General features: G+C 38.6%; 2 protein-coding genes across 17 annotated transcripts in view; one reads left to right on the forward strand and one right to left on the reverse strand.

Annotated features, from left to right (window-relative positions):
• The window catches only part of LOC117199478 (cytochrome c oxidase subunit 7A-related protein, mitochondrial), a 27542-nt gene extending 24662 nt beyond the window's left edge, over positions 1 to 2880 (forward strand). For all 7 annotated transcript variants that reach the window (XM_049696004.1, XM_049696006.1, XM_049696005.1 and 4 more), the window contains one exon: positions 1171 to 2880. The gene's annotated coding sequence lies outside the window, so the exon portion shown is untranslated. The remainder of the gene's footprint in view (positions 1 to 1170) is intronic.
• Positions 2268 to 26858, reverse strand: part of EML4 (EMAP like 4) — a 154763-nt gene continuing 130172 nt past the window's right edge. For all 10 annotated transcript variants that reach the window (XM_033419196.2, XM_004265019.4, XM_033419193.2 and 7 more), the window contains 6 exons: positions 17607 to 17695; positions 16115 to 16212; positions 9684 to 9771; positions 9103 to 9201; positions 5986 to 6116; positions 2268 to 5073 (listed from right to left, as the gene is read on the reverse strand). In XM_033419196.2, coding sequence (XP_033275087.1) covers positions 4600 to 5073; positions 5986 to 6116; positions 9103 to 9201; positions 9684 to 9771; positions 16115 to 16212; positions 17607 to 17695 — 979 coding nt within the window. In that variant the 3' untranslated portion in view covers positions 2268 to 4599. The remainder of the gene's footprint in view (positions 5074 to 5985; positions 6117 to 9102; positions 9202 to 9683; positions 9772 to 16114; positions 16213 to 17606; positions 17696 to 26858) is intronic.

Consider the following 26858-nt stretch of genomic DNA (forward strand, 5'->3'; position numbering starts at 1 on the left):
GCAGCAGGTGCCGCAGCATGCCTGGAAGCTCTGGCCTGCACTCCAGTTGTAGGGATGACAGGAGGGGACTTGTGCAAGGGAAGGGTCCCTCCAACTTTGTGACACTGTTCAGAGCCCAAAGACGCTTTTTCCAAAGCCTAATCACTTTCTGTGGTTTCTGCATATACTGGTCTCAAATCCTTCCTACCAGAAGCTCAACCCATTTCATTCTCTTTTTGTTACTAATAATCACTAAATTAACTGTTCTGCAGTGAGCATCTCCTGCAGTGCTGCACAGCAGAGCACGGGGCTGGCCCCAGGAACTCTAGGGGCCGGAGGACCTGCCTTCAAATCTTGGCTCAGCCACTTGCTACTAGGGTAACCTGGCTTCTCATCTGTAAGTTTACTCGTCTGTAAAATGGAGATAATCGAATTCAGGATTGTTGGAAGAACTGAATGAGTTAGTACGTGGAAAGCACTTCAGTGTTACGTTGTGTTAGCTCTTATGGCTGAGTAGCATTTCGTTCTATGGATGTGTGCCATATTGTAATCATTGAGCACTCAGTTTCTTATTTTCCACATTTCTTGATGTTTTTGTCCTTTGAGATACAGAAGTGGCACCCTTAAGTTTTTCTGCTAGACTTTTGGATTGGTAAAATTAAAACAAAAAACACAAACGTGTTCAGTTCTGTAAGCTATGGTCTCCTGAGGATGTCACCCATGGATATAGAAATGAAACACACTGACGTTTCTAGAGACAATGAAACTTTGTTTTCTCCTTTTGGGATTCTTTCTCTTTTAGTTTCTTTGTCCACTTTGTATCAGAGGTTACTGTAGGGGTCTATTAATGAGGGTGGAGTCGAAATTCAGGTTTCCTTTGGAAAAGATGAACTGATTAGCACAAAAAGTAATATTATCAGAGTCCCTGAGGAGAGCAGGAGTTGCCCCTTTACAAAGGAGACGTTTACTATGGTCCTTGAAGATGCCAGTCCTGGGCATCCTGGACAAAGGCGGCTCTTCAGCAGGGCCTATTTCTGTGATGGGGACAGACGTGCAGCGTTGCTGTGGGCAGTGCCCTCACCCTCTCCTGAACTGAGGACTGAGATGACATAGTCCTCTGCTGTTTCCCGTCTCCTTTCCAAAAATCTCTGAATCTTCACCCACATCTTTTCCTTCTTCCTCCATTTATAGAGAATGTCGTTCTCCTCGTGTAAGTGGAAGAGGCTCCAGCTTTCCAAGTTATAACACACGAAGTCCTGGCGTGGCAGTTATCTGGGTAAGTGAACGCAGGCCTGTTCCTGAACCTCTCCAGCCCGCCCCTTGCCCACAGGGCAACACACCCCTTGTCACTGCGAGCTGGGGTGTCTGGGGGTGCACTGGCCACACGGGGACTCCTCCAGCAACAGCTCTGCTCCGCTCCACCCAAGTCCTGAACACATGCTCTTCAGCCCTGTCTCCTTTGTCCTAAAAACATGTCCTTGTCCTAAACTCTCATTGTAGTTCCACCTTTAAGCTAGAAACCTAGTTCCTTATAGAAGTTACACTAACAAACACCTCAATATGTCCAAGATCTAATTCATCATTATTTCCCCATAGAGGTTCCTTTTTTGGATCTCCTTTTTCATTAAGAAGAAAAATCATATTGTTTAGTGGGTTGGTTCTGGTGTCTGTCAGCTGTTTTGTCTCTGAATTCTTGAAAGAAGAATTCCTGCCCCAAGACAGCATCTCACAGGTTAGTATATGCGAGTGGCTGTGAACATATATTCATAGTTAACAAGGATGAATAAGATGATGATGAAAACCCCATCATTTCCATGACTGTAAAACTGGGAATGTATGGGGTACTCTTAGTCTAATGCTTCATAAAGAAAAATTTGTAGCAGCTAATTTATGGTTGCGGTGTACAGAGGATGTGTCACTAAGCAACACGGGAGAGATGGCGAAAGCGGGACGCTGAGTTCAAGGGCTTCTGGCAGGCTACACCGGGGAGGCAGGCAGTGGAGGCGGGTCAGGCAGGTAACCAGGATCACTAGGATTACCTAACAAACACTGGAGAGAGTGTAGACATGAAATAAATTAAAACAAAAGCTACTCCCTATTAAATGGAAGCATAAATGAGAAGTAATTTCCTCTAACATTATGAGATGGAGTCTGTCACTCCAGAATAGCTGTATCCATAGCAGTGGCAGTGGTCAACTGATAAATGTGTCCTTCTGAACTGTCACGTCTTCTGATGATTGGACAGTCACGGAAACTAGCAGCATAAATGAAAAAAGACTCAAGACACGTTTGGAGAGACAGATGAAACATTTTATTTTTTAATCTTCAAAATCTTCTGCCATAAGACAGGAATGCATGATAGAAATGGCTCAACATCTTCACATGAAACACTTGGATTCATTTTCATTCACAAGTTTTTCTAAAAACATCTACAATTTCATAATCCCACCCACTTCCAACCATTATCACAGATTTAGTTGACTGTTAAACAGTAGTCGCCAGCAGTAGAGCTGGAACGCTTTCTGCGTATTAGTAGTGTCTTTGGAAACTACCACCCAAGATATCACGAATATAAATTTCATGGTACACAGCAACCCCAAAGGTGACTGATGTCCCCAAATAAACTCCCTGCTTATCATGGAGAGTGGTATCCCCCGGGTACTTAACGAAATGCTTTTTCTTCTCCTAGAATTACTTGTTCATCTCATAGTATTTTTCTTGCAGGGTATATAGCACATGCTGACCTGATGATTCAGTCACCACAGCTAATAGGCAAATATATATGCCTGATACTACTGCTGTTCTCTGATAATTATGTACAAACATACTGAAAAATGATGGGTTGCTTGGAGTCTACCTCCCTTCTTCTGAAGAGAACTACTTTGAGGTTTTTTTTTTTTTGAACAGTTGTAAACAAAAGGAAAGAGAAATACATGGACATATATCTATACACAGAGATAACACACTGAGTATTTTCAGTGTGGTGCATATCTTCTTATATAGAGATACACAGAGTGAGTGTCTACACTCACCCCTTCACACATACCCACACCCTTACATACAGCATGTGAATACAAATGTCGTGAGTGTCCTTGGGAGTTCACTGAAGTTTGTGTATTACCAAATGATGATGAAATACCTGATTTGTATTACTCCTGAGAAGACAGTAGAAGGGAATGACAGTTCTGATGCACTTTGGAATGGCACAGTCACGTAAACACTTGCATACTTAAGACTTTTGAACTCATCCAAAGTTTCTAAACATGATCTAACCAAAAAAAAAAAGATATCAAAACATTGCAAGTTAAAAAATAAAACAGTCTTTTTTTATAATCAAAGTATAAACAAATATATAGGAAATGCATATTTGTCAGTAATTATTTTGAAAATAGGAAACACATACTTAAGAAAAGCAATCATCTGACAAAACTTAAAAAAACAACTATCCAATGCATAATAACACATGCACTGCCCCCAAACAGCAGAGGATAGCCACATCAGAACTGCAAGGCTTACAGCAACTCCACCAGAGAAAGATCACTGTGTATAGCAGGTCTGTTAGTATGCAATTTATAAAAAATGCCTGTGACTATTATTCACACTTATATAAAAAAGAATTTGCCATTTGTTGAGTATTTTATCCCTCAATAATCTGTATAAAAATTACACCTAAACCAGTGAATTTCAAGCACCAATTCAATCATTTAAACTTTATTAATATTTCTGTTATTGAAGGAGCAAATTATGAAGGCAAAGCTAAGATTAGCCAAGTGTAATTTTATAGGCGTGCGGTTTCTTCTGTTCATTCACTTGAATGCCAAACATTTGAAAATGTTTAGGCCAGCAAAGGAATCCTTGGAGGAATCCATTATTTCGGAGTATCAATGGTTTAATATACATTAAAAGCTCTTTAACAAACCACTGCTTTCTTAGTTCTAAGATAAAATAGATTTGCACACAGGAAATTAAGGGACTTAGAAAAGGCAGCACCTACATGGTAGACTAACAAGCACATCTGGACATCTGCTGGCTACGTAAGAAAAGGGTGTTATTATTTAAGAAGGCAACACCACTGCTCATGGCACTAATGAAGTTTTTAACTAAAAAATTTCCACTAGACATTTGGGGTGGGAGGGAATCTCAGTAAGAGAAGGTTTTTTTTGGTTTTTGTTTTGTTTTTCTGATTTTCAGCATCAGGAAAAAAAAGTAGCACAGTCTGAGCCAGCAGATGAGTAACAGTGTTTGTGATGCCTCTGCTTGTTCCTGAAGAAAACCTGCTCAGATAATGAGGGGTTTATTTAAAATCTATACAACCGCTATTTTTGTTTCCAGTATTAACATCATACCACTCACGTACACAGTAATTTCCGAGACACAATTAATGTTTCAGTCTTTTCCTACTATTAAGTTTGGTTAATTTTCAACACACATCAAACCGAACCTTTAGGTCGACTGCATTTAAGAGACGGAAGATAAGACTATTGAAAACAGATTACGTGGAAACCAAAATCTCCGTCAATAGTGATTCTCCATCACTTCCTGGCCTGTTATCTGAAACTTTATCACAAGACCACATCATGCAGTTGGAGGAAAAAAGTGAGTCACGTGGAAGTCCTGGTGTTAGGACAGGGGTGAAGGGTCTTGCTGGTCCCCGGGAAGAGCGCCTTCGCTCTGCTCATCACTCATCTCATGGGCTGGCTCTTCATAAACAGGCTCACCAAGGTCTTCGCTGCCCCCCTCACTCTGCTCCTCACTGTGGTCTTCGCTGGGCCCCACAGTCTGTTCCAGGCTGTTCTCCAGAAGTGTGGGAGAACTGCTTATCCTGCTTTCTTCTTCAGCTGTCTCATTTAAGGGCTGGGAAGGAGGTGGTGTGGGAGCATCAGACTGCATGACACTTTCAATGGAAGAGATGGGGGCTTTGGTGAGCGCAGTATCTGCTACAACCTCATTTTGAGGCAAAGATAACTTTTCCACAAGTTTCCACTGAATGATGCTCGTATCTTTTCCACCAGTTGAAATCAGGTGACTGTCATTATGAGTAAAACTGACATTGGTGACATGGCTGCTGTGGGCACTGTACTTGTGACTGGGAGCCTACATGAAATAAATCAGATAGGAAAATTAAACTCATTCTTCACATGCCTACTTACAGCAATGGAGGTGACTAGGTTAGGGAGGTCATTCAGTTTGTGAAACAGGTAATTCAGATCAAAACCACAAGTCATTGACTCTGAGGAATAAAGCTAGCAGTAATTTTCTTTTTAATACCTATTTATGTGGGAGAAACAAAGTAACTGGACAGCTGTACTTTCAGACTGTAAAAAAAATAAATGTCTCTTCTGCATACTTGTTAGAGTTTAGTGACTATTCTACTGAGACGGCTAGGGGAGAATTTACTAGGTTGGAAAGATTAGAGACAATTTGGGAGTCATAATGTTGATCATGTACCAAAAATAAAATATTTTAATATGTTTAGAAGAAATTTAAAACTACCAAGGTATCGGGCTTCCCTGGTGGCGCAGTGGTTGAGAGTCCGCCTGCCGATGCAGGGGACACGGGTTCGTGCCCCGGTCTGGGGGGATCCCACATGCCGCGGAGCGGCTGGGCCCATGAGCCATGGCCACTGAGCCTGCGTGTCCGGAGCCTGTACTCCGCAACGGGAGAGGCCACAACAGTAAGGCCCGCGTACCGCAAAAAAAAAAAAAACAAAAAAACTACCAAGGTATCAAAATGAAAAAAAAAAGGACAATAAACAAAAATGAATAAAACATCATCAAGTGGCTTCTCTGTCTTCTCCTTTACCTTAATGAGGAAGGAAAAGACAAGCACTGCCTGCTTGGATGCTTACAGATGACCCTATTCCCTCCCCCCAAGCACTGTAGTATCACAGACAGTAATTAGTAACCCTATGAATATTTTCCCACCATTGACACAATATATTCCCAAACAAAAATTATCCCCAAACAAAAGGCCCTATAACACTAGTTTTCATTAAGTTGATTTTACCTTTGCTTTGGAGCAGGGATACTGAAACAGGTGGACTTTGCAAAAGTCATCAGCAACAGCTATCACCTTTCTATTGTGGGATCGCACCAGTGCATTGATATCTGTCCCATCAGATCCTTCTGGCCAGACACCTTTGATATGGAAACATGGTGGGGGGGGGGTAGAAAAATTAGCCTGAAAAATACAACTGCCATGCTACGTGTGTTTATTTTAGAATCTTAATTTTCATCCGTGTTCAAACTCTTAGCTGCTAAATTTCCCTTAAAGATTTCTTAGTGGCTCAATACTTCATTCAAATGATGAAATTTTATCCAAAATCTAATAATAAACTGAAATAACCTCAAGATGGAAAATTTAAGACTTTAAACTTTAAGACTCAAAAATACTCACTAGTAACCAGCAGGTGGTGCTAATAAATAATTTTAGTTTTAGCTTGTCTCACCTTGACCATAAGCTCCTCCTGTTTAAAGTTTCCAGTTGGAGGGGAAATTCTCAGTTATTTCTGTAGCACAGTGCAGAAACAATGCCATAGCACTAATTCTTCAAAGTGGACTCTGCTCCCTTTCAGGCAGGCACTTAAAAAAAACACCTCATAGATATTCTTAATGGAAATGTATAGGCCATCCACTAGTCTATCATGTTATCCATAGAAGTCTCCATAAACCATTACTTACGTCCAAAGGTTGACACAGCAAATTTAATTATTCTGAATCATTATGAGGCACTGGTGATCATGTTCAACATAATCAGCACAAACCTCTACTAGACTAAAAACATACAATATATAACAGTAGAGATGCTGGCCTCCTGTAGTTCAGTACTGCTCTAGAGAACAATTTTTTTTTTGTAAATTCACTAAAGATGAAACACTTCTTGACTGACATCTCTTAATAAGTAAATTAAATATTGTTTCACTAAAATAACAAGGTAAGTTACTAGCTATTGGCCACTGCTTCAGCTTCACCCAGAATAATGAATTTGTTTACGGACTAGTCAGGGTTATTTTGTTTTAATTTCTTCCAAGCCTGGTAGGCTTCTTCATCTCAGTAGCAGTTGTATTTAGAACAAGTACCCATAATGGATTATTTTTCTAATGCACACAGCATAAAGAAATGTTCAGATCTACCATCAGAGTGCAGGAGAGAGTCCAACTTTTCAGAAGGCAGAGATACACTGTTAATGGAAAAATATCTAATATTTTGGGAATTGCTTTAGGTACTGGTGCCACATCCATATCCAATATTCTAATTAGAGTATAACATCTCTTTTTAATCCTAACTTTCTCAGAAGGATTCCTACAGATTGGCAAAGACTGAGAAAACTGTCAAAGGACAGATTTCTAGAAATGTCCAAAACATGAGGTTAGGAATGATCTCCACATTTTATCTTTAAATAATGTCTACTGAAAATGCCTTTATATGTCAGTATGGTACTGGGATAATTGGACACCCACATGCAAAAGAATAACAACTGTTGACAATGATGTGGAGAAACAACCCTCGTACACTGCTGGTGGCAGTGTAAATGGTGCAGTCACTTAGGAAAACAGTCTGGCAGTTCCTCAAAAGGTTAAACACAGAGTTACCATTTGACCCTGCAATTCCACTCCTAGGTATAACCCAAGAGAATGAAAACATGTCTACACGAAAACCGTTCACAGCAGCATTATTTATAATAAAAAGTGGAAACAACCTAAGTGTCCATCAACTGATGATGAACCGAATGTGGTATAGCCATACAAAGGGATGTTATTCAGCCGTAAAATGAAGTACTGATACATGCTATAACATGATGAACCTTCAACACCTGTGCTAAAGGAAAGAAGTCAGTTTCGATGGATCACATAGTACATGATTCCATTTATATGAACTGTCCTGAATATGCAAATCATTAGAAAAAGAAAGAAGATCAGTGGTTGCTGGGAGGTTGTGGAAGGAGGAGGGAGAGAGTGACTGCTAATGGGCAGAGTTTCTTTTTGGGGTAATGAAAATGTTCTAAAGTCAGATAGTGAAGAGCACAATCCTATGAATATGCTAAAACCACCAAATTGTGCACTTTAAATAGATGAATTATATGGTATGTGAATGGTATCTCAATAAAGCTGTAATTTTGAAAATGCCTTTACAAATTTGAAAGCTTCAATTTTCACTTGCAGGAAAAAATTGTGAAAGGCAATCTATACTATTATGTAAATGCCTTTCCTTTTTAATTGTCTTTCATATTTATTGGGGACCAAAAGTCTGCTGAATTCTGCAGAGAATAAACCTCATATTGGTTCAATCGTAAATACATTCAGTTTCTCTGAACTGTGCATTAATAGTGATAACACTAAAGAGTACTAAGTGAAGTGAGTCAGAAAGACATACTATATAATATCACTTATATGTGGAATCTAAAATATGACACAAATGAACTTATCTATGAAACAGAAGTGAGAGAGTGGCATGGACATATATACACTACCAAACATAAGGTAGATAGCTAGTGGGAAGCAGCCGCATAGCACAGGGAGATCAGCTCCGGAGATCAGCTCCGTGCTTTGTGACCACCTAGAGGGGTGGGATAGGGAGGGTGGGAGGGAGATGCAAGAGGGAGGAGATACGGGGATATATGTATATGTATAACTGATTCACTTTGTTATACAGCAGAAACTAACACACCATTGTAAAGCAGTTATACTCCAATAAAGATATTTAAAAAAAAATACACTCTGCATCTCTATTAAAAAAAAAAAACGAAACAGAATGAGGGACATAGAGAACAGACTGGTGGTTGCCAAGGGGGAGGAGGGTGGGGGAGGGTTGGATTGGGAGTTTAGGGTTAGCAGATGCAAACTGGTATATACAGAATGGATAAACTACAAGGTCCTATAGCACAGGGAACTATATTCAATGTCCTGTGATAAACCATAATGGAAAAGAATATGAAAAAGTATGTATATGTATGTATAACTGAATCACTTTGCTGTACAGCAGAAATTAACACAACATTGTAATTCAACTATACTTCAAAAATAAATTAAAAAAACACATGTAGACTATTTTTCATTTAGAAATTTAAGTATTATACATAAAAACACCACAAATCGCCTTTTCCCATCAAGTGCAATGTCCTTACCAAAGACTTGAAAGCCTAGCACACAGGTGTATGTTGTCCAATCGATGTCCTTACAATCTGATCGATTCCTGATTAGTTTGCAGCCATTTGGAATGTCCCCTTTAAATTTAGAAACAGGAAGTATAATCACAGTGCTAGTGTACAAATGTATTTGAAAATGCATCTTGACTCAAACTAGCCACGTTTACTTGTATTTATAATCCATACACTGAAAATGTTAAGACACACTTGAAAAGAAAGTGTTTAACACGGTTTATAGAACTATAAACTGTTTCCCACTGAAGTTGTTTTGTCTTTAAAATGCATAAATGCCCATCCATTGTACTCCTTCCTGCCTCCAGGAAAAGTTGTTAAATACAGAACCATTCAGAGCAGGATCAGTCCCCCTGAATAATTTCTCATGACATTCAAGTGAACTCATTACTTTGAGATTCTCATTCCTTAGCCAGCTCCAAGTAGCACATGCTTCTTCAGGTTAGAGGGGCCAGTGTGCAGTGGCTGCACAATTCAGAGTCCATGCAGCCTGCTCTTTACTGCCCCTGACAGACACATCTCAGCCGTATGTAATCATTCATACTTACAGTACAGAATCTCATAGTCTCCCGAGTTAGACATTATGTACTTGTTGTCTGGAGACCAGTCAAGGTGTGTGATATAGCTGGAATGTCCCTAGGAAGTAACACATCAACTATTAGAAAGCGTTTAGAGTTCTGAATGATAAATAGTCTCATAGTAGCCAGTACTGTCTTCTGAGTAGACATTCACTGGGAATTCCTGAAGTAGAGAGAGCAGTACCACGGCCTCTGGAACTGAACAGGGCTCAGAACAGGTCTTTGGTTCTTTTTCACACTATCTTGTTGGGAGCTAGAACTGTGGAACTGAAGAGATCTGACCACAGTGGAAATGGTAGGCACTTGGAACCTGGGAGTATCCTGCTGGTCTCTCCATTTTGATACCAGCACCTAGTACTACCTGTGCTACACTTCCAAGAAAGACAGTCTCTTAAAAGACACTGAAACAGATACCACAACCTCAGGCCTTATTTCAAGTCACTAGTGTCCCTAATTAGAGTGACTTCCTTTTTGATAATGAAGTATTGGTTCCATGTTGTGTACAAAAAGAATACAGTTTTCCTGGGCTGCTTCTTCAGTACCCATGGCACATGGAGGTCTAAAAAAACTCCTATCTCCAAAGAATATTTTTTGGGAAAAGTTATCCAACATCACACTCCCTCCAAACAGCTGGATCCAATAATCATCTGACTCCTTAAACAAGAAGACAGTGATCTTTTTCTGCCTAGGTTTTTACTAACACCAGGAATTCAAACAAAAAAATTACCAAATGCCATATTTTGTTGGCTTCACATGTAAGCATTTGATTATTTCCAATAAACTGCAGATAAATCACACAGGTCTTACAGTTTACACCAAAGCTGACAGAGCCTCAAAAATCACTTTTATCTCCTACACTCTATATTAAAACATTTAATTTCAATTGTACATTTTGAATTACTAGCTTTCTGCTCACATGGTTTTTATTTTATTTTTTTTGCGGTACGCGGGTCTCTCACCGTTGTGGCGTCTCCCGTTGCGGAGCACAGGCTCCGGACGCGCAGGCTCAGCGGCCATGGCTCACGGGCCCAGCCGCTCCGCGGTATGTGGGATCTTCCCCGACCGGGGCACGAACCCGTGTCCCCTGCATCGGCAGGTGGACTCTTAACCACTGCGCCACCAGGGAAGCCCATGGTTTTTATTTTTAAAGTTAATAAATTCAAAATACCTTAGGTGTAGTTTTCAATGATTTTCACAAAGTATTTTAATTATTCCAGTAGCCTTCTGAAGTCAAATGACATATCCTAAAACCTCTCTGGAGCTATATCTCCACAAAAGTGCTGCATGGCAAATACCCACATTTATACATTTAAATGAATTTAAATGATGTGAATCTGAGACCTGTAAAGCTTCCTGAAGTCCCTGGAGATTAGCTGCTATGTCAGCAAACAGGTTGGGAGTCACTTGCGAGGCATGTGGGAGACCTCCCAACTTAACAAGAAATCAATTTCAATGCCAGAAAGACACATGTGGTTCTTGGGTATTTTCTGAATATGGCAGGAGGGTGGGGTTCACACAGATCTTTTCCATAGTGTTCATGGATCTGATGCCTGGCTCTGGAATCCAGAGAAGCCAGGCTTCTAAGAGAAGAAAACTGGTGCTACATGAATGAAGGATTTAACCAGATTAATCATGTCAAAGTGTTTGAACCTTTGAAAATACTTTAATAGTATTATTTAGAAAAGCATCAAAGGCAACGTGTGGATACATAACATGCGTGTAATTCACATCTGTGTTGGACACAGCATATTTAGATGGTAAATCAATATAAAGGATTCTCAAAGAGAACTCGAGCAGGAAAAGCCCCCAAATTTAGAAAAGACCTTCGGGAAAGTTATCAATTTATATTGGAAAACGAAGTGAGTATTTTTTCGCTGATGTGGAGTCCAATAAAGAAGCAAAGAAAAGAGTAGATGCAACTGTCTGTCAGGAGTCTATGGTGCTGCCTTCCCAGACCACCTCAGAGGACCCTTGTCTCACCCAACTCTTAGGCCACGCAAGGCACATACAAGACTTGGGGGAAAACACCCTCAAACGTCACCCCACAGGCACAGACACAGTTGGGAGCAAAAAGTACACCTCGCTGAACAGAAACAGAGTACTCTTAAGCTGATACTTTCATCACTGCCTTTAAGCAGCTGAATGGTGTAACCACAATAACAATCACAAGTGATGGTGCCTAAGAATAACTCTGGAAAAATAAGAAATATCTCAGCTGAATCTTTGTTAATCACATGGAAGGTTGTCATCTGCATCAGTGGTTTGCAACCGTGGCTGTATATTAATATTACCTGAGGAGTTTTCAAACAAGTACCAGAGGCCTTCAGTTAGGGGACTAACTTTTTTCCTAAGTAGGTATCCAGGTGTCCCCTCACCCTCTAAGGCAGTGACATCCAATGGACCTTTCTGCAGTGATGAAACTGTGTATCTGCACAGTCCAATGCAGAAGTAACTAGCCACCTGTGGCTTCTGAGTACTCAAAATGTGGCCAGTGCTCCCAGGAAACTGAATTGTATTTAATTTCGTAAACAAAGTTGTGGTTAGTAGCTGTGATGCAGGCTGAGAAGAGTCCACTGTCTCTCTACTGATTTGAAATACCTAAACTTCCTTATAAACAGAGATTTGTTTTTGGACTCTCTTTTCTGTTCCATTAGTCTATCTGCCTATTCCCAGCCAACTGTGATAGTTTCGTGGTATGAGGAAAATTTCAGATGAACTTTAGAACCATTTTATCAAGCTCATAAATATTGTGCATCAAATTTAGAGAATAGTTTGTAGAGAACAGACATGTTTATGAAGTCTTTTCTTCTAGAAATATGTTATGTCTATTTTTTCATTTCTTAGTTTGTGTTTCAGCCATGTTTCACATAGCTTCCTGTGCTTTTCTTGCTAGGTCTATTCTCAAAGCATCACAGTTTTTGTTACTACTGCAATTAGGATTTTTTTCCCATCACATTTTTGACGTGCTTTGCTGGTGTGAGAGAAAGCTGACCTTTAGAGTGTAGACTGTAGAGTGTAGCCTATCCAATCCAATCTTTAGACTGTAGATTTGTAGAGCATAGTTTATCCATTCCACATGCTCTTAAGTGCCCAGCTAAAACACTGTTATTTCCTAATCTCTTTTGCAGCTATGGGTGGCAGAAGTCACTGAGTGGGGCTTCCAGGAAAACTTTAAAAATCGACTTAGGAGGAAGAGTGTCTTTTTCCCCCTTGCTCTGTCCCCCTAGAACTAAGATGGGATGACTGGAATTCCAGCAGCACCTTATTGAGGATGATGGAGTAGAAAGAAAGAAGGACCCTGAGTCCCTGATGACTTCTTTTAAATAGGAACACATCCCTCATTTGTTGAAGCCACCAAGTATTGCAATATAATTCCTGTTATGGTAATACTGAAATACGTACTGCATTAGTTTTATGGGTAATTTTCTTGGAGATTTCTAGGTAGACAGTTTTAAAAGTCTTTTACTCTTCTCTTTCTTATATATATTTTCATTCACCAAAATCCTGACCAAAACACACTTATTTTACCAGCACTTCTTGCCTATTCTAACAGACTCTGTAATGCTTTTTTAGTATATCACTACAACTTCATTACACTCCATCTCCTGGGCTAAGATCTTTTGAGTAGCAGTGTTAAAGGTATACAGGAACTGGAGTCAAACACAGAGCTATTATGTTGGCACTCAGGGACAGTTTCAACTGCTTGGTTACAATTTATTAGAGGGACACTTCCTAAAGTTCTAAGCCCAGTATGTTTCTGAAGCTATAGGGTCACTTAAATGTTAACTAGTAACAGGAAATATTGGAAACAAAAGAGAAAACAGCATTTGTATTTGGAACTCTGAGAGTAGGTCTAGTTGCCACATTTTAATCTTTACAACAATCCTATGAAAGTAGGAACTATTATAATCTCCAGTTTTAAGATAATAAAATTAAGACTCAGAGAAGTTAACTTGCCTAAAGTTGCAAACTAGTAAGCAGCAGAGCCAGCATTAACCCAGTTTTTTCTGTCCTGTATCATAGCAGACAACAGATAAAAGGAGTTAATATGAGACTATAAGACCAGCTGGTGGAAGCAGACAGCAAGAAGTGAGAGCTGGAAGCAAAGCACAGAACAGAAGATAATTAGAAAAGCAGAGTGGCTGAGCCTTTCATTATAGCCTCAAAGAGTACTATAAGCTTTAACAGTTCCTGAAGATATTTCAAAATACTACTTCATATGCTCTAAAGATAAAAGCTGCCTAACTGGAGAGGGCAAAGTGTCATGCAATTGATAAACTTGGCAGTTCTCAACACTTCCAAGGTCGTCTCATTATCCCGTGTCTAACACTGCTCTTTCCTTTCTGCATCAGTTGCTGTACTCTGAAAGCACAGTACACTGATATACACACTGAAAAATCTGAGGCCTTTTTGTACCTTGGGAAGTCTGCTCTACTAAGAGTTAGGAGAACAGGGTTCAGGACCCAGATCTGCCACTATGTCAAGATGTGACCAAGGACAAGCCATTTATCTTCTCCGAAACTCAGTTTCTTCATCCGTAAAATGAGATCTAAGTTAAGTGCTATAGTGCGACCTGTAAAATTTTATGATTCCACAAGATTAAATTATATTTGGTAATACTCTGTTTATTAAGACACGGACTTTTTTAAAAGGTTGGGGTAAAAAATAATTAAGAAAAATTTGGTGCCTGGTAGGGTAAACTTAAGTAATCTGAAAATTCCTTTCAGTGGAATATTTCATTTGATCATGCTGTACAATGAGGCACTATTATACTACTATTCCCAAGTATTAAGATAATAAATCGATTAAAAGATGTATTTAAATAAATTAATGGATATTGATTCATAATTTTTGTCGAAGTAAATGAAAATATTTCGGATAAATTATAAAACTATAAAGTTGCTTGTAGATCAGTTTATAGGCTGGTTTTAGCACATGGTACAAAATACGCCCCATCCCCCCCCAAAAAAGCAAAAAGCAAATAAACAAAAAAAAAGCAGTAAGTCTCTTCTCTGAATAGAAAATGGCCTGGGTTTTACTTATGTATATACTTTTAAAAATTCATTCTTTTATTCATTCCCCTAAAACTCTTTTGTCTGTTAAAGGGGGATTTCCCTGGTGGTCCAGTGGTTAAGAATCCATCTTCCAATGCAGGGGATGCTGGTTCAATCCCTGGTAGGGGAACTAAGATCTCACATGCTGCGGGGCAACTAAGCCCATGTACCACAACTACAGAGCCCATGTGCCGTAACTACAGAGCCCACGTGCCACAACTAGAGAGAAGCCTGCGCACCACAACTAGAGAGAAGCCCGCGTACTGCAACTAGAGAGAAGCCCGCGCACTGCAACCAAGACCCGACGCAGCCATAAAAAATAAAATAAATATTAAAAAAAAAAGACTGTTAAAGGATCTGTGCCACTAATTCATCAAGTAATTTGCTAATCCTAAATTGACTGGTAACATAGATACCAACTACCTCATTTTCTATAAATTCATAGTTAACATATACTGAGTACTTTTTATTTGCCAAGCACTATTTTAAGTATTTTATATGCCTTAACTTGTTTTAATCCAGTGAAGTAGAAAGTACTACTATCTTCACTTTACAGATGAGAAGACTGAAGTAGAAGGTTTAAATAACTTGCCCAAGGTCACATTTGTGGGTGGTGAAACAAGAGTTAAAATCCAGGTAGTCTGATCCCAAGTTCATGCCCTTTAGCCACTATGCTATACTTCCTGCCTCTCTCATCCTGTTCTCAGCTTGAATGCGTACTTTTTGAGGACCATGAGCAAATCTCATGCATATCCCCAGGGCCTAGAACATTCCCCTAGTTAGCAGACTGCCTGCCATAAGATAAGTACTCTGTCTAGAATTGAATCTAATCTTCATCTTAAAATGATAAACTAATCAATCAGAAATGCAGTAAATTAAAGGAAATATGCTTCTATTAATTCTCTTAATACAGACAAACCTCCATATAAATTATGTTTAGTGCTAGAGAGGTCACCTAGGAAATTGCAGAGTGTCAAGGATGGGCAGGATCATGGGACATTGAGATTAAAATGTTAGAGATACCCTTCCATTTCTGACTCACTCCATTTTAAAAAAGCATTGTTTTCTAAGGATTTCCTAAGAAAATAGCTTTGATTTAAGAAACTGCATTAAAACTAGTAGTCAGAGAGAGAGAGGTAACAATATTAAACTCTCATCAAAGGAGAAACCTTTCTAGAGCATACAGGGAACTGCAAGATTCTACTGTCAGGTAATTTCAGTTTCAAAGATAGAGATTAAATTTTAAATCTGCTAAGTTTAAAGGTGATACATCAATGTAAACATTTAACTCTCTTTTTACAGAAATAAAATTTTCCAACAATTTTATAGATTGACTTCACTACTTACAGTGCACTTTCCATGTCTGCTATACTTTCTTCCATTTTCTGAGACTACATAGAGGTAAATAAAGTTGTCATGAGACCCCACAGCCAGGAAGGTGCCATCTGGAATGAAACAGGAAAAAATGTTGAATATAGAAATACACTGATAGGTTTATTTACTGTCACTTTACTGGACCTACACCAAATGATATTTTACAAATGTTGTTAAATCTCATCAACTTTTCTTTGGTGTTTAATGAATGACTCCTTCCATCACTAAACATACTTGAAAACCAAATGGTCATCTGGTTGAGTACACAATCCCTTCTTGGAAATGCTCACGGGCCTTGGACTCTTCCCTTAGTCTCATCTCCTTCTAGTTAGCGACAGACTGGCCCCAGGGAGGTTAACCTACTTTTATGGGTCTAAGTATACAGTATTCATATGGCAAGCTGAGTGTACAATTGCTCATTTCAGCTGAGGACATGTGATCTCTCCAACTACAGGGTCCATTCTCTTGGGAAAGGACCATATTCTCTCACAAAGGACCATTGTACTCACCACGTAACAGATGGTCAATAAAGTCCATTTGATCTTTGGGTTTTAAATGCTACATCTGCAGTAGTTATTTGCTATTACAGCATTGAAAAAAGCCAAACCAAGACAGAAAACCTTTTCTGCTTCAAGACAACTCTTGCCAAGCTTAGAGCTTGAAGCAAATACTTTTCCTTCCTTGTTCAACACAGAGAATAGCATTCTGAGCTTCCTCTGAAATGACTCAGAAGAAATCAAAAAGATCATTTGGACTCCACACTGACCCAACAACTACTGGAATATATTTTTGAATATAAGAAAATGTCACTCGAACTAACTCCAGGGAAGAATTATGTGGATCAAAACCATATTAATAGCGGGAAAAAGGAACCGACTATCATGGAAACTTAATTAACATTTTGAATAAAGTATGAAAAGAAGTATTCAAAGTAGCTAAACGAATTGATCAAATTCATGAGTTGCTGAGTACTTTATCTAATTAACAGACCAATCATTACTATGTAACCAGTAAAAATCAAACTAGATTTTAAAGAACTTGAAGGGCCTATAAAATTTGTATATTTTGAATATTATTATAATTTATTTTCTATTATCTTATATACAAAGAAAAGGTTGCTAAATAGATTAACATTCAGCCTAATACAGTACCTATTCAAAATTCTAAGTATTTGTAGTTCCAAAAAAATGGGATTTGATTGCACTGTATTCTGTTTTCAATTGCAAATGCAGTTGTAACAGTTTGTTCTAAATTTATGTTTGCTTGATGATTTAGAATGTTGTTTAACTTTAGCAGATCTTTTGCAGTTTCCTGCAGCAGAATTTAATCTAATGTTGGGGGAAACATATTCAATACTTAACAACTCTAGAGAGTAGAGAAAAAAGTAGTCAGCTTTACTGGAAGTGAAAATATGCAATTACAGAGAAATGCTGTAAATGCCAGGAGTGGGAGTAAATCTGCCTACCTAATGAGTAGCGCATCACAGAGAGCTGTTCATTCCCGTCTGTGTGGATAGAAACTAGATCTCTGGTTTCTGCATCCAGAACAAACCACCTGTTAAGAAGTAAAAAATCAAAATTTTTCTCAGATATTATAGCATTTATAGAAAAAAAAAAAGGTTGCGGACTTTTTCTTCCTTTTAAAAAAGAAATTCTAATAATGCCCTTAAGCTGGACATGTTTCCCTTTTCTAACAAAGGATGAGTGCAAAATGTTGCGAGATACAATATAAATATACTTATACGGGCCTAGGCATGTTCTCATTTCTATTTAGGGACTGAATGCCGATGATGTCTCTTTTCGAGGCACTGTCCAAATAGAAAATGACAGGATTATCAGTGTCCTTGAAGATTACACTAGAGCCAGGAAAAAGGAAATGAGCCAATTAAAACAACGATTAAGCGCCAATCTCACCGATGGTGACTACATATAGCAGAAGAACTCACAGAAGGGAAATGAATAGCAGACAGAGAAAAACCTTCGGGGAGGATGTAGAATATGAGTTGAGCTGAATGTTGAGGGAAAGAAGTAGAGGCAGTTGAGGCAGGAGGAGTGACAGCTGCACTGCCATGGAGGTGGGAAGGAGCATGGACAGTATGATGGTGGGAGGGAAAGGCAGAGGGCCATTCATTTGGTGAGAGTTCAAAGGGACCAGCAGGGGGCACTCCTCCTCTCCAGTACCCCCTGCACATGCAAGCTCTAAGTTCTTTGAAAAACACGTCTTCATTCACATTTACAGGAAAAGTCAAAATGTAAAAAGCCTCTGGACAGGTAAAACAATGACTTAAATCCAACTACAGAATAAGTGACTCTTATCAGGCCCTGTTCTAAGAGCACCTGAAGGAAGAGATGGTACTTCAGAAGAGCATGGTGAGATACTGGGTACAAAGCAAAGACTGGGAATTAAGGAAGGACAACTAAAGGATAGATAAGGGAGAGGAGGGCAGGTTATGGACAGCACACACAGTTGGAGGAGTTTGGAGGTGAGCACTGCCTGGCTCAGAGCAGGCACTAAAATAAATATTTATAGAATGTACAAATGAACAAATAGAAGATAAGTCTCGAACCTGACAAATGCAAAGGTTTAGCAAGAATTATGTGGCAACAGTGCAGTGTGTAGGAAGAAGTGGTTGGGGTGGCAACAATGGAACAGGAGCAGAAAATTAAAATCACTGTCTTAATCTCATGGAACTGGATGGGACAAAAGAGCAGCAAGTTTTGTTTCTAATTATTCAGATGGGAAAAATTCCACCACTAAATTCAGTAACAGCAATCATAACGACAGTTCCTTTTAATTTTGAAGCATTATAAATAATATCTGGACAGAGACCACTATGCCTTCAGATAAAAAGAAGTATTAGGGCTTCCCTGGTGGCGCAGTGGTTAAGAATTCACCTGCCAATGCAGGGGACACAGGTTCGAGCCCTGGTCCGGGAAGATCCCACATGCCGCAGAGCAACTAAGTCCATGAGCCACAACTATTGGCCCACGCGATACAACCACTGAAGCCTGTGCACCTAGAGCCCGTGCTCCGCAACAAGAGAAGCCACTGCAATGAGAAGCCTGCGCACCGCAATGCAGAGTAGCCCCCGCTCGCCGCAACAAAGACCCAACACAGCCATAAATAAATAAATAAATAAATAAAAGAGAAATTTTAGGAGACAGTAAAGGGCTTAAAAGAATTTAAAAAAAAAAGAGAATAGTGATGTTGCTTAACATGCCTTCGTATATTCAAGGTAGAAGATAAAAAACTAAAGGATCCTGACTCTTCACCTATCACTGAAATCCCTTTCTAATTAAACATGTTCATGAATGAATTAGTAATTTGTGAGTTATGGGTTGAAACTTCTATGTAGCTAACCTAATTCATAAATTCTGTCTTCTACTCGGGTAAGAGAAATAGCTTCTATCTGTGAATACCTGAGTTTATTAAAAGCCAATTATTAGCAGGAAACTGGCACTTTGAAGCCCTGCGCTGAATGTTTGATCATTTCCACTTCAAAAGGTGCATGAAGAACATATCTTATTGCAACTGGACAGCATCCACAGATTATAGGTTTCTTCTGAGAATGTAATTCATTAATCAGTTTTTATGGCTGCCACCATGGAACTCCTAGAGCCAAGAAATGCCAAAGCTGATGCCAAGTGAACCACCTTTTCAGAGTAAGGAAACAGAATATTCCAACTTGGACTGAACAGACATACCTAAAGAACAATGAGACACAGCACCGCTCTGTAGGTATGAGGTTTCAAGTTTTTAATGAGTTTATAGAAACTTTACTATACTTTCTTAGGCATTTAAAATCACCAATTTTTATTCTGGAGAAGCCTCAACTGATACTGTCTATTTCCAGTTCAGTTTAATTTTCCTATGGAAACTGCAAACAATTTTATCTCTTTGAAAACTCCCTTTAAAAGTAATAAAAAAAGGAATTCCCTGGAGGTCCAGTGGTTAGGACTCTGTGCGTCCACTGCAGGGGGCACGGGTTCAATCCCTGGTTGGGGAACTAAGATCCTGCACACCGCACAGTCAGCCAAAAAAAAGTAATGAAAAAACCCAGAATGTCTGTTGGTATAATATGTAGAAACCTAAAACTCTGAGTCATTTACTGGTTAGAGATGGCAGCTCTCAAAAAAGAAAAAAAAAACCAACAACAAAACCCTACCTACTTTTTCTATTTCTTTAATTACATATCAGAGATTAATTCTTCCACTTTTGGCAAGGAATTTTTAGTAATAATAACTTTGCTGTTAAAAGTATACAACTTCCATATGGATCCCCAGCAATAATTTTAAAGCTCCCACCCTTTTCACTGCATGAATTACGTTCTACCTTCAGAAAAGACTTTCTGGCTCAGGACCTCTATCCTTAACAGAAGTATGGAGAGGATTACAAATCCTTTAGCAAAGGGAATTTTCTAGAAATAAATATTAAGTTTTCACTGTGCTCACGTGCATTCTCATTCTAGTCTAGATTATACACATTGAAACCAAGCTTCTGCTTTAAGGTAATTTGCAATCATTACGGGGCTCTACAGGGCCTAAAGGACTTAAAGAATCTTTCTAAATGTCGTTGCTCAGCATCAGAGATGGGAAATCTTTGGCCATATATTTAAACTAATCTGACTTGTGAGTCAAGTACCCATACACAGTACCACCATTAACTAGATGACTTTTTAAAAAAGACACTTACTGATTTCTTTAGTGGCAAAAAGAGAATCATAAGATTTCAGAGCTGGAAAGTATCATACTTTACAGTCCCTAAATGAATATATATGTGTTCATAATATGAGTTAAAAAATATTCATCATAATATAAAGTGTATCCTCTGGGTGGCAGGTTTATAACTTTTTCCCAACTGCTTTTATGAAGCTTCTCCTTATAAGAATAGGAATGTGGCTTTTATAATCGGAAAAACATAAAGTCAAAGTCAGGGGAAAGAAAAGCCCAATTCAAGCCCAATTCAACCCTCTTATTTTACAAATAAGAACACTGAAATCCCATGATGTCAAAACGCTTGGCCAGTCATCAACCAACTAGTTAGTGGCAGAGCCAGGATAGAGCTTCTAGCCCTTGGGCTTTTCACTACATCACACCAGGGAAGGGTGTGATCCCATGGAAAGTGCTCTCTCTGCCTGAGCTACACTAACATTCAGGATCTAGAGAAGAAAGAAGTCAGCAGAGGAGGCAGAATTGGCGTTTATAACCCAACAGGGGAGACGGAGTGAGTTCATAAAGTGGTAAATAGTTTAAAGTAAAATGAATGACACAAGTTAAGGATTATGAGGTTTCAGAGCAGGGAGCAATCACTGAGGATGTGGGTGGTCTTGGATTTCATCACATCAAATGTGGCAAGGAGAGGTGGGATATAAATAGGTGGAGAGGGATAGGTAAGAAACTACAAAAAGGGCTGAGGTGTATCTGAAGGACAACGACTTAACCATTCTCGCTGGAATGGTGAAGGGAAAGATTTTTAATGGGCTTTAAGGGCCAGGCTAAACAAGTTTGGATTCCACTGTTTAGCAATCAAGAGGCCTTTAGGAATGTTCTAGTCCAGTTAGCTCATAGTTTCTTGTGTTTGCTCAATCCATTCCTCCTGCTTGATATAAGCTCCTAACTCTTCACTGCCTCTTCAAAATCTCAGAACTCCGTCAAGGCAGGACCAATTCCACCTCCTCTGTGAAGTGTTCTCTGACCACTCAGGCTCACAGTAATTTCTCTGTTGATCTTCAAGCATTACTGCCTGTTTATGCAAGTAATACTTATGCAAGTAAACTACTGATATGACATGCTCTATATCTTTTTATGTAGTATCTAATTAGGTTATAAGCTATTTGGGGTAGAGACCATGTCTTATATAATATTTCTTTGTGCCACTCACTGCATCTAGTGCTTTACAACTTGTAGGAGCACAGAGTGACTCCGAACTGGAATTATAACAAGGCAGAACTCAAGGAGATTCATGCTGATAGAGTTCAAAGACACTGTACACCCTGGGAAATGAGCTCAGGAGTACCGATGGGCCAAGTTCAGCAACATCAAATTACAGAGGGAAACAAGCTATTCTTTTCTAATTAGAAGTTTTCTCTTTTAATTATGTCTAAGAATAAAGTCTCAGCTAGTGCTAATATGTCTTTAACATCTCCCTTTTGAGCTAAAGGAGCATTTCTTACACTCAGAACCTTTCTAGTCAACAGTAGAATTTGGTAACAGTACTTCAGCTACATTGCTGGTTTGCCAAGGTTACAGTCATCATCAAAACTAACCTTTAAAAACTGTATAAAAAATTCAAAAAAAATGATGAGTAGAGCTGGATCACTTAAGTCTCTCTAGGTCTAACGTTCTGTAATTCCACATCGAAAACTAAATCTAATTTTTTACCTTTCTGCTCACCAGGTGCATTTTCCCAGCTTGCTCTTCCTTGTCAAAGCTGTCACTATAGATCAGAAACTTTGGGGTCTCTTTTGAAGTCACCTCTCTCAGTCTGCCCTCTCCCCTTTCCATTCCAGTATGGTTATATATAGTATGTTTTATATACTGACTCAAGTCCACGGATTTCTTTCTTTGAAACAATTTGAACTTTAATCTTCGCTTTTTATTCTCCCTACCATCATTTCAAGTCTATTGATTTCCCTACCTCTGGGTGTCTCACCTCCATTTACCAGTCTATAAAATGACTATGGCAAAAACTCCTTTCTTAAATAGTGTATGGTGGTTTAGAAATAGAAATGGGTCCAACGAGGAAAAGAGTAAAGTTCTGTGCAAACTGCTTGGGGAATTTTGTCTGAGCTGACACCTGACATCCTGATGGGATGGCAAATATATTTGTGGTTTCTCTAAGGCCTGCAAGTGGTATAAAGATTAAAGTGCCTTTTGAGAAACTAGTTTCAAAAAAAAGGAAGGGAGGGACTTCCCTGGTGGCGCAGTGGTTGAGAATCTGCCTGCCAATGCAGGGGACACGGGTTCGATCCCTGGTCCGGGAAGATCCCACATGCCAGGGGGCAACTAAGCCCGTGCACCACAACTACTGAGCCTGTGCTCTAGAGCCCGCATGCCACAGCTACTGAAGCCCGTGCTCCACAATAAGAGAAGCCAAAGCAATGAGAAGCCCACGCACCGCAACAAAGAGTAGCCCCCGCTCGCCGCAACTAGAGAAAGCCCATGTGCAGCAACGAAGACCCAATGCAGCCAAAAAATAAATAAATTAATATATACATATATAAATATTTATTTAAAAAAGGGAAAGGATGATTAATTGGGGTCTTGGAAAAATCAAGCAGAATGTATTGTACCAGTAATTCAGAGATTATAAACTTTCAAATTCATAACGGCTCAGGTTCACATGTATTGTGAGCTTCATGAAGAACTTTAAATTCCATCAAGAAACACAAATTTAAAAAAATGGGAGAATGTTATATTTGAAAATGTGTGGTATGCCTAAGTGCAATTTATTAATTAAATGGCTTATATAGTCAATGGTTCAACAAATCTAAAATTTCGATAACTAATGATTAACAATTACCAGTATATACTAATTTTTATCCATTTGTATGCTTTAAGGCTTCATTTCGGTTTAGGAGATATCAGGTCTTATTTAAAGCCTTATTGAAGTGCCAGTATTACCCTGGCAAAACCAAAGACATCACAAGAAAACTACAGACCAATGTACCTCAACAATATAGATGAAAAAAATCTTCAACAAAATACTAACATACTGAATCCAGTAATATATAAAAAGAATTCTATGCCATGACCAGGTAGGATTTATGTCTGGAACACAAGGTTGATTAGACATCTGAAAATCAATTAATGTAATACTCCATATTAATAAAGGACAAAAACCATGTTATTTCAATATACTGGAAAAGGCAGCTGAAAAACCCAACACTCTTTCATGATTAGAAATTCTCAACAACAGAAAGAAAATTTGTCAATAGGATAAAGGGCATCTATGAAAAACCCACAACTAACATTATACTTAATGGTGAAAGGCTGAATGCTTTCCCTCTAAAATAGAGAACAAGATCAGGATGACCACTCTTGCCATTTCTATTCAATATTATACTGGAGGTTCTAGTCAGGACAATTAGGCAAGAAAAAGAAAAAACAATTCAGACTGGAAAGGAAGAAAACTATATTTGCAGATTACATGATCTTGTATGCAGAAAACCCTGAGGAATCCACTAAAAAAAACTATTACTAAGAAAATAGGTCAGCAAAGGTGCAAGATAAAAGATCAATATATAAAAGGTAGTTGTATTTACATATACCAGCAATGAATATTCTGGAAATGGAAATGCAATTTCATTTAAAATGGCACCAAAAAAATGAAATACTTAGGTGTAATTTAACAAATGTGCAAATTTGTACCCTAAAAACATCTTTGAAAAAAACTGGAGACCTAAATAAATGTAAAACATCTCCTGTTCATAAATTGGAAGGCTTATTAAACTGTTAAAATAGTGACATTCCCAAATTGATCTATAAAGAGAAAAAACAATCCTTATCAAAATGCCAGCTGGCTTCGTTGTAGAAATTGACACGTTGATCTTAAAATTCATGTAGAATTCAAGGGATCCTGAATAGCTAAAACTGCTTTGAAAAAGAACAAAGTTGGAGGACTCACATTTCCCGATTTCAAAACGTACTGCAAGGCTATAATAATCAAGACTGTGGTACTGGCATAGGATGGACAGAGAGATCAATGGAATATAACTGAGAGTCCAGATAGAAACCTATATGTTTATGGTCAATTGATTTTTGACAAGGGTGTCAATATGATTCAGTGCAGAAAGAAAAGTCTTTTCAACAAATAGTGTTGTAACAACTGGATATCCACGTGCAAAAGAATGACGCTGGATATCTATACAAAGATTAGCTCACATCATATACAAAGATGAACTCAAAATGAATCACAGACTTAAAGGTAAGAGTTAAAACTATAAAATTCTTAGAAAAAAACCATAGGAATAAATCCTGAAGACCAAAAGACAGAGGAAGAATAGATAAACGGGACTATATTTTTATATAGTAAATTTATATAAATTATATAATTTTTATTTAAAACTTCAGTGCAACAAATATTACCATCAAGAAAGTGAAAAGACAACCCTTGGAATGAGAGAAAATATTTGCAAATCATGTTACCTGATGAGGTACTGTATCCAGAATATATAAAGAGCTCTTACAACTCAACAATAAAAAAACAAATCAATTCAAACATGAGCACAGGATATGAATAGACATTTCTCTAAAGAGGCTACACAAGTGGCCAATAAACACATAAAAAAGATACTCAACAGCATTAGCCATCAGAGAAATGCAAATCAAAACCACAATGAAAAAGTGCTTCACAGCCACTAGGATGGCTATAATCAAAACACAGGCAATAACAAGGGTTGGCGACGATGTGGAGAAATTGGAACCCTCATACTTTACTGGTAGAATTGTAAAAGTGTGTAGCTGTTGTGGAAAACAATTTGGAAGCTCCTCAACATGTTAAACATAGTTAACTCTACTCCTTGGTATATACCCAAGAGAACTGAAGACATATGTCCATACAAAAACTTATGTATGACTATAACTCAAGTGGTTATTTGAGGTATATCCACACAATGGAATATTTGGTGACAAAGGGAATGAAATGCTGACACATGCTATACAACATGGATGAACCTTCAAAACATTAGGTTAAGTGAAAGAAACTAGTCACAAATGACCACATATTACATAATTCTATTTATATGAAAGGTGCAGAATAGGCAAACCTATAGAAACAGAAAGTAGATCAGTTACTCAGGGCTGGAAGTGGGTGGGAGCAATGAGGAGTGACTGCTAACGGGTACAGGAATTCTTTTTGGGTTAATGACAGTGTTCTGAAATTGAGCTTGTGATGAAGGTTGCACAACTCTGTGAACGTCTTAAAAACTACTGAATTGTATACTGTAAATGGGTGAATTTTATGATATATGAATGATATCTCAATAAAGCTGTTAAAAAGACTCCTTACTATATGAGGATTAGCAATGTTAAGGAAGTACTATGTCCACTTAGGGCCATGCATTGAATTTTCTTCTCTTAGAAATATTAGTAACATATTCTTTTAAAATGATATTTTTTTAAATCACTGTGATAATTTATTCATACTTGTGCTTACTTCTTTTTAATTCTTTTTTTAAAACTAATTTATTTATTCATTTATTTTTGGCTGCATTGGGTCTTCATTGCTGCATGTGGGCTTTCTCTAGTTGCAGCGAGCAGGGGCTACTCTTCGTTGCGGTGCGCAGGCTTCTCACTGTGGTGGCTTCTCTTGTTGTGGAGCACGGGCTCTACGCACATGGGCTTCAGTAGCTGTGGCACATGGGCTCAGTAGTTCTGGCTCGTGGGCTCTAGAGCACAGGCTCAGTAGTTGTGACGCATGGGCTTAGCTGCTCCGCGGCATGTGGGATTTTCTTGGACCAGGGCTCAAACCCGTGTCCCCTGCATTGGCAGGCAGATTCTTAACCACTGCGCCACCAGGGAAGCCCTTACTTCTTGACTACAAGAAGTAGAAGATTTCTACATATGGACATGAAGACATCTCTAAACATTTTGCTAGTCAGCTTTTCTGGATCATGAACAATTTGGACACGTGTTGTATTAAACTAACAACAACAAAAATCCTTGCCCTAAGTGTGACTTTTTTTAGGCTTAGGGTCAGTGATAATAATCTGAATGGC

The sequence above is a fragment of the Orcinus orca genome, chromosome 13, assembly GCF_937001465.1.
Source record: "Orcinus orca chromosome 13, mOrcOrc1.1, whole genome shotgun sequence".
NCBI lineage: Eukaryota > Metazoa > Chordata > Mammalia > Artiodactyla > Delphinidae > Orcinus > Orcinus orca.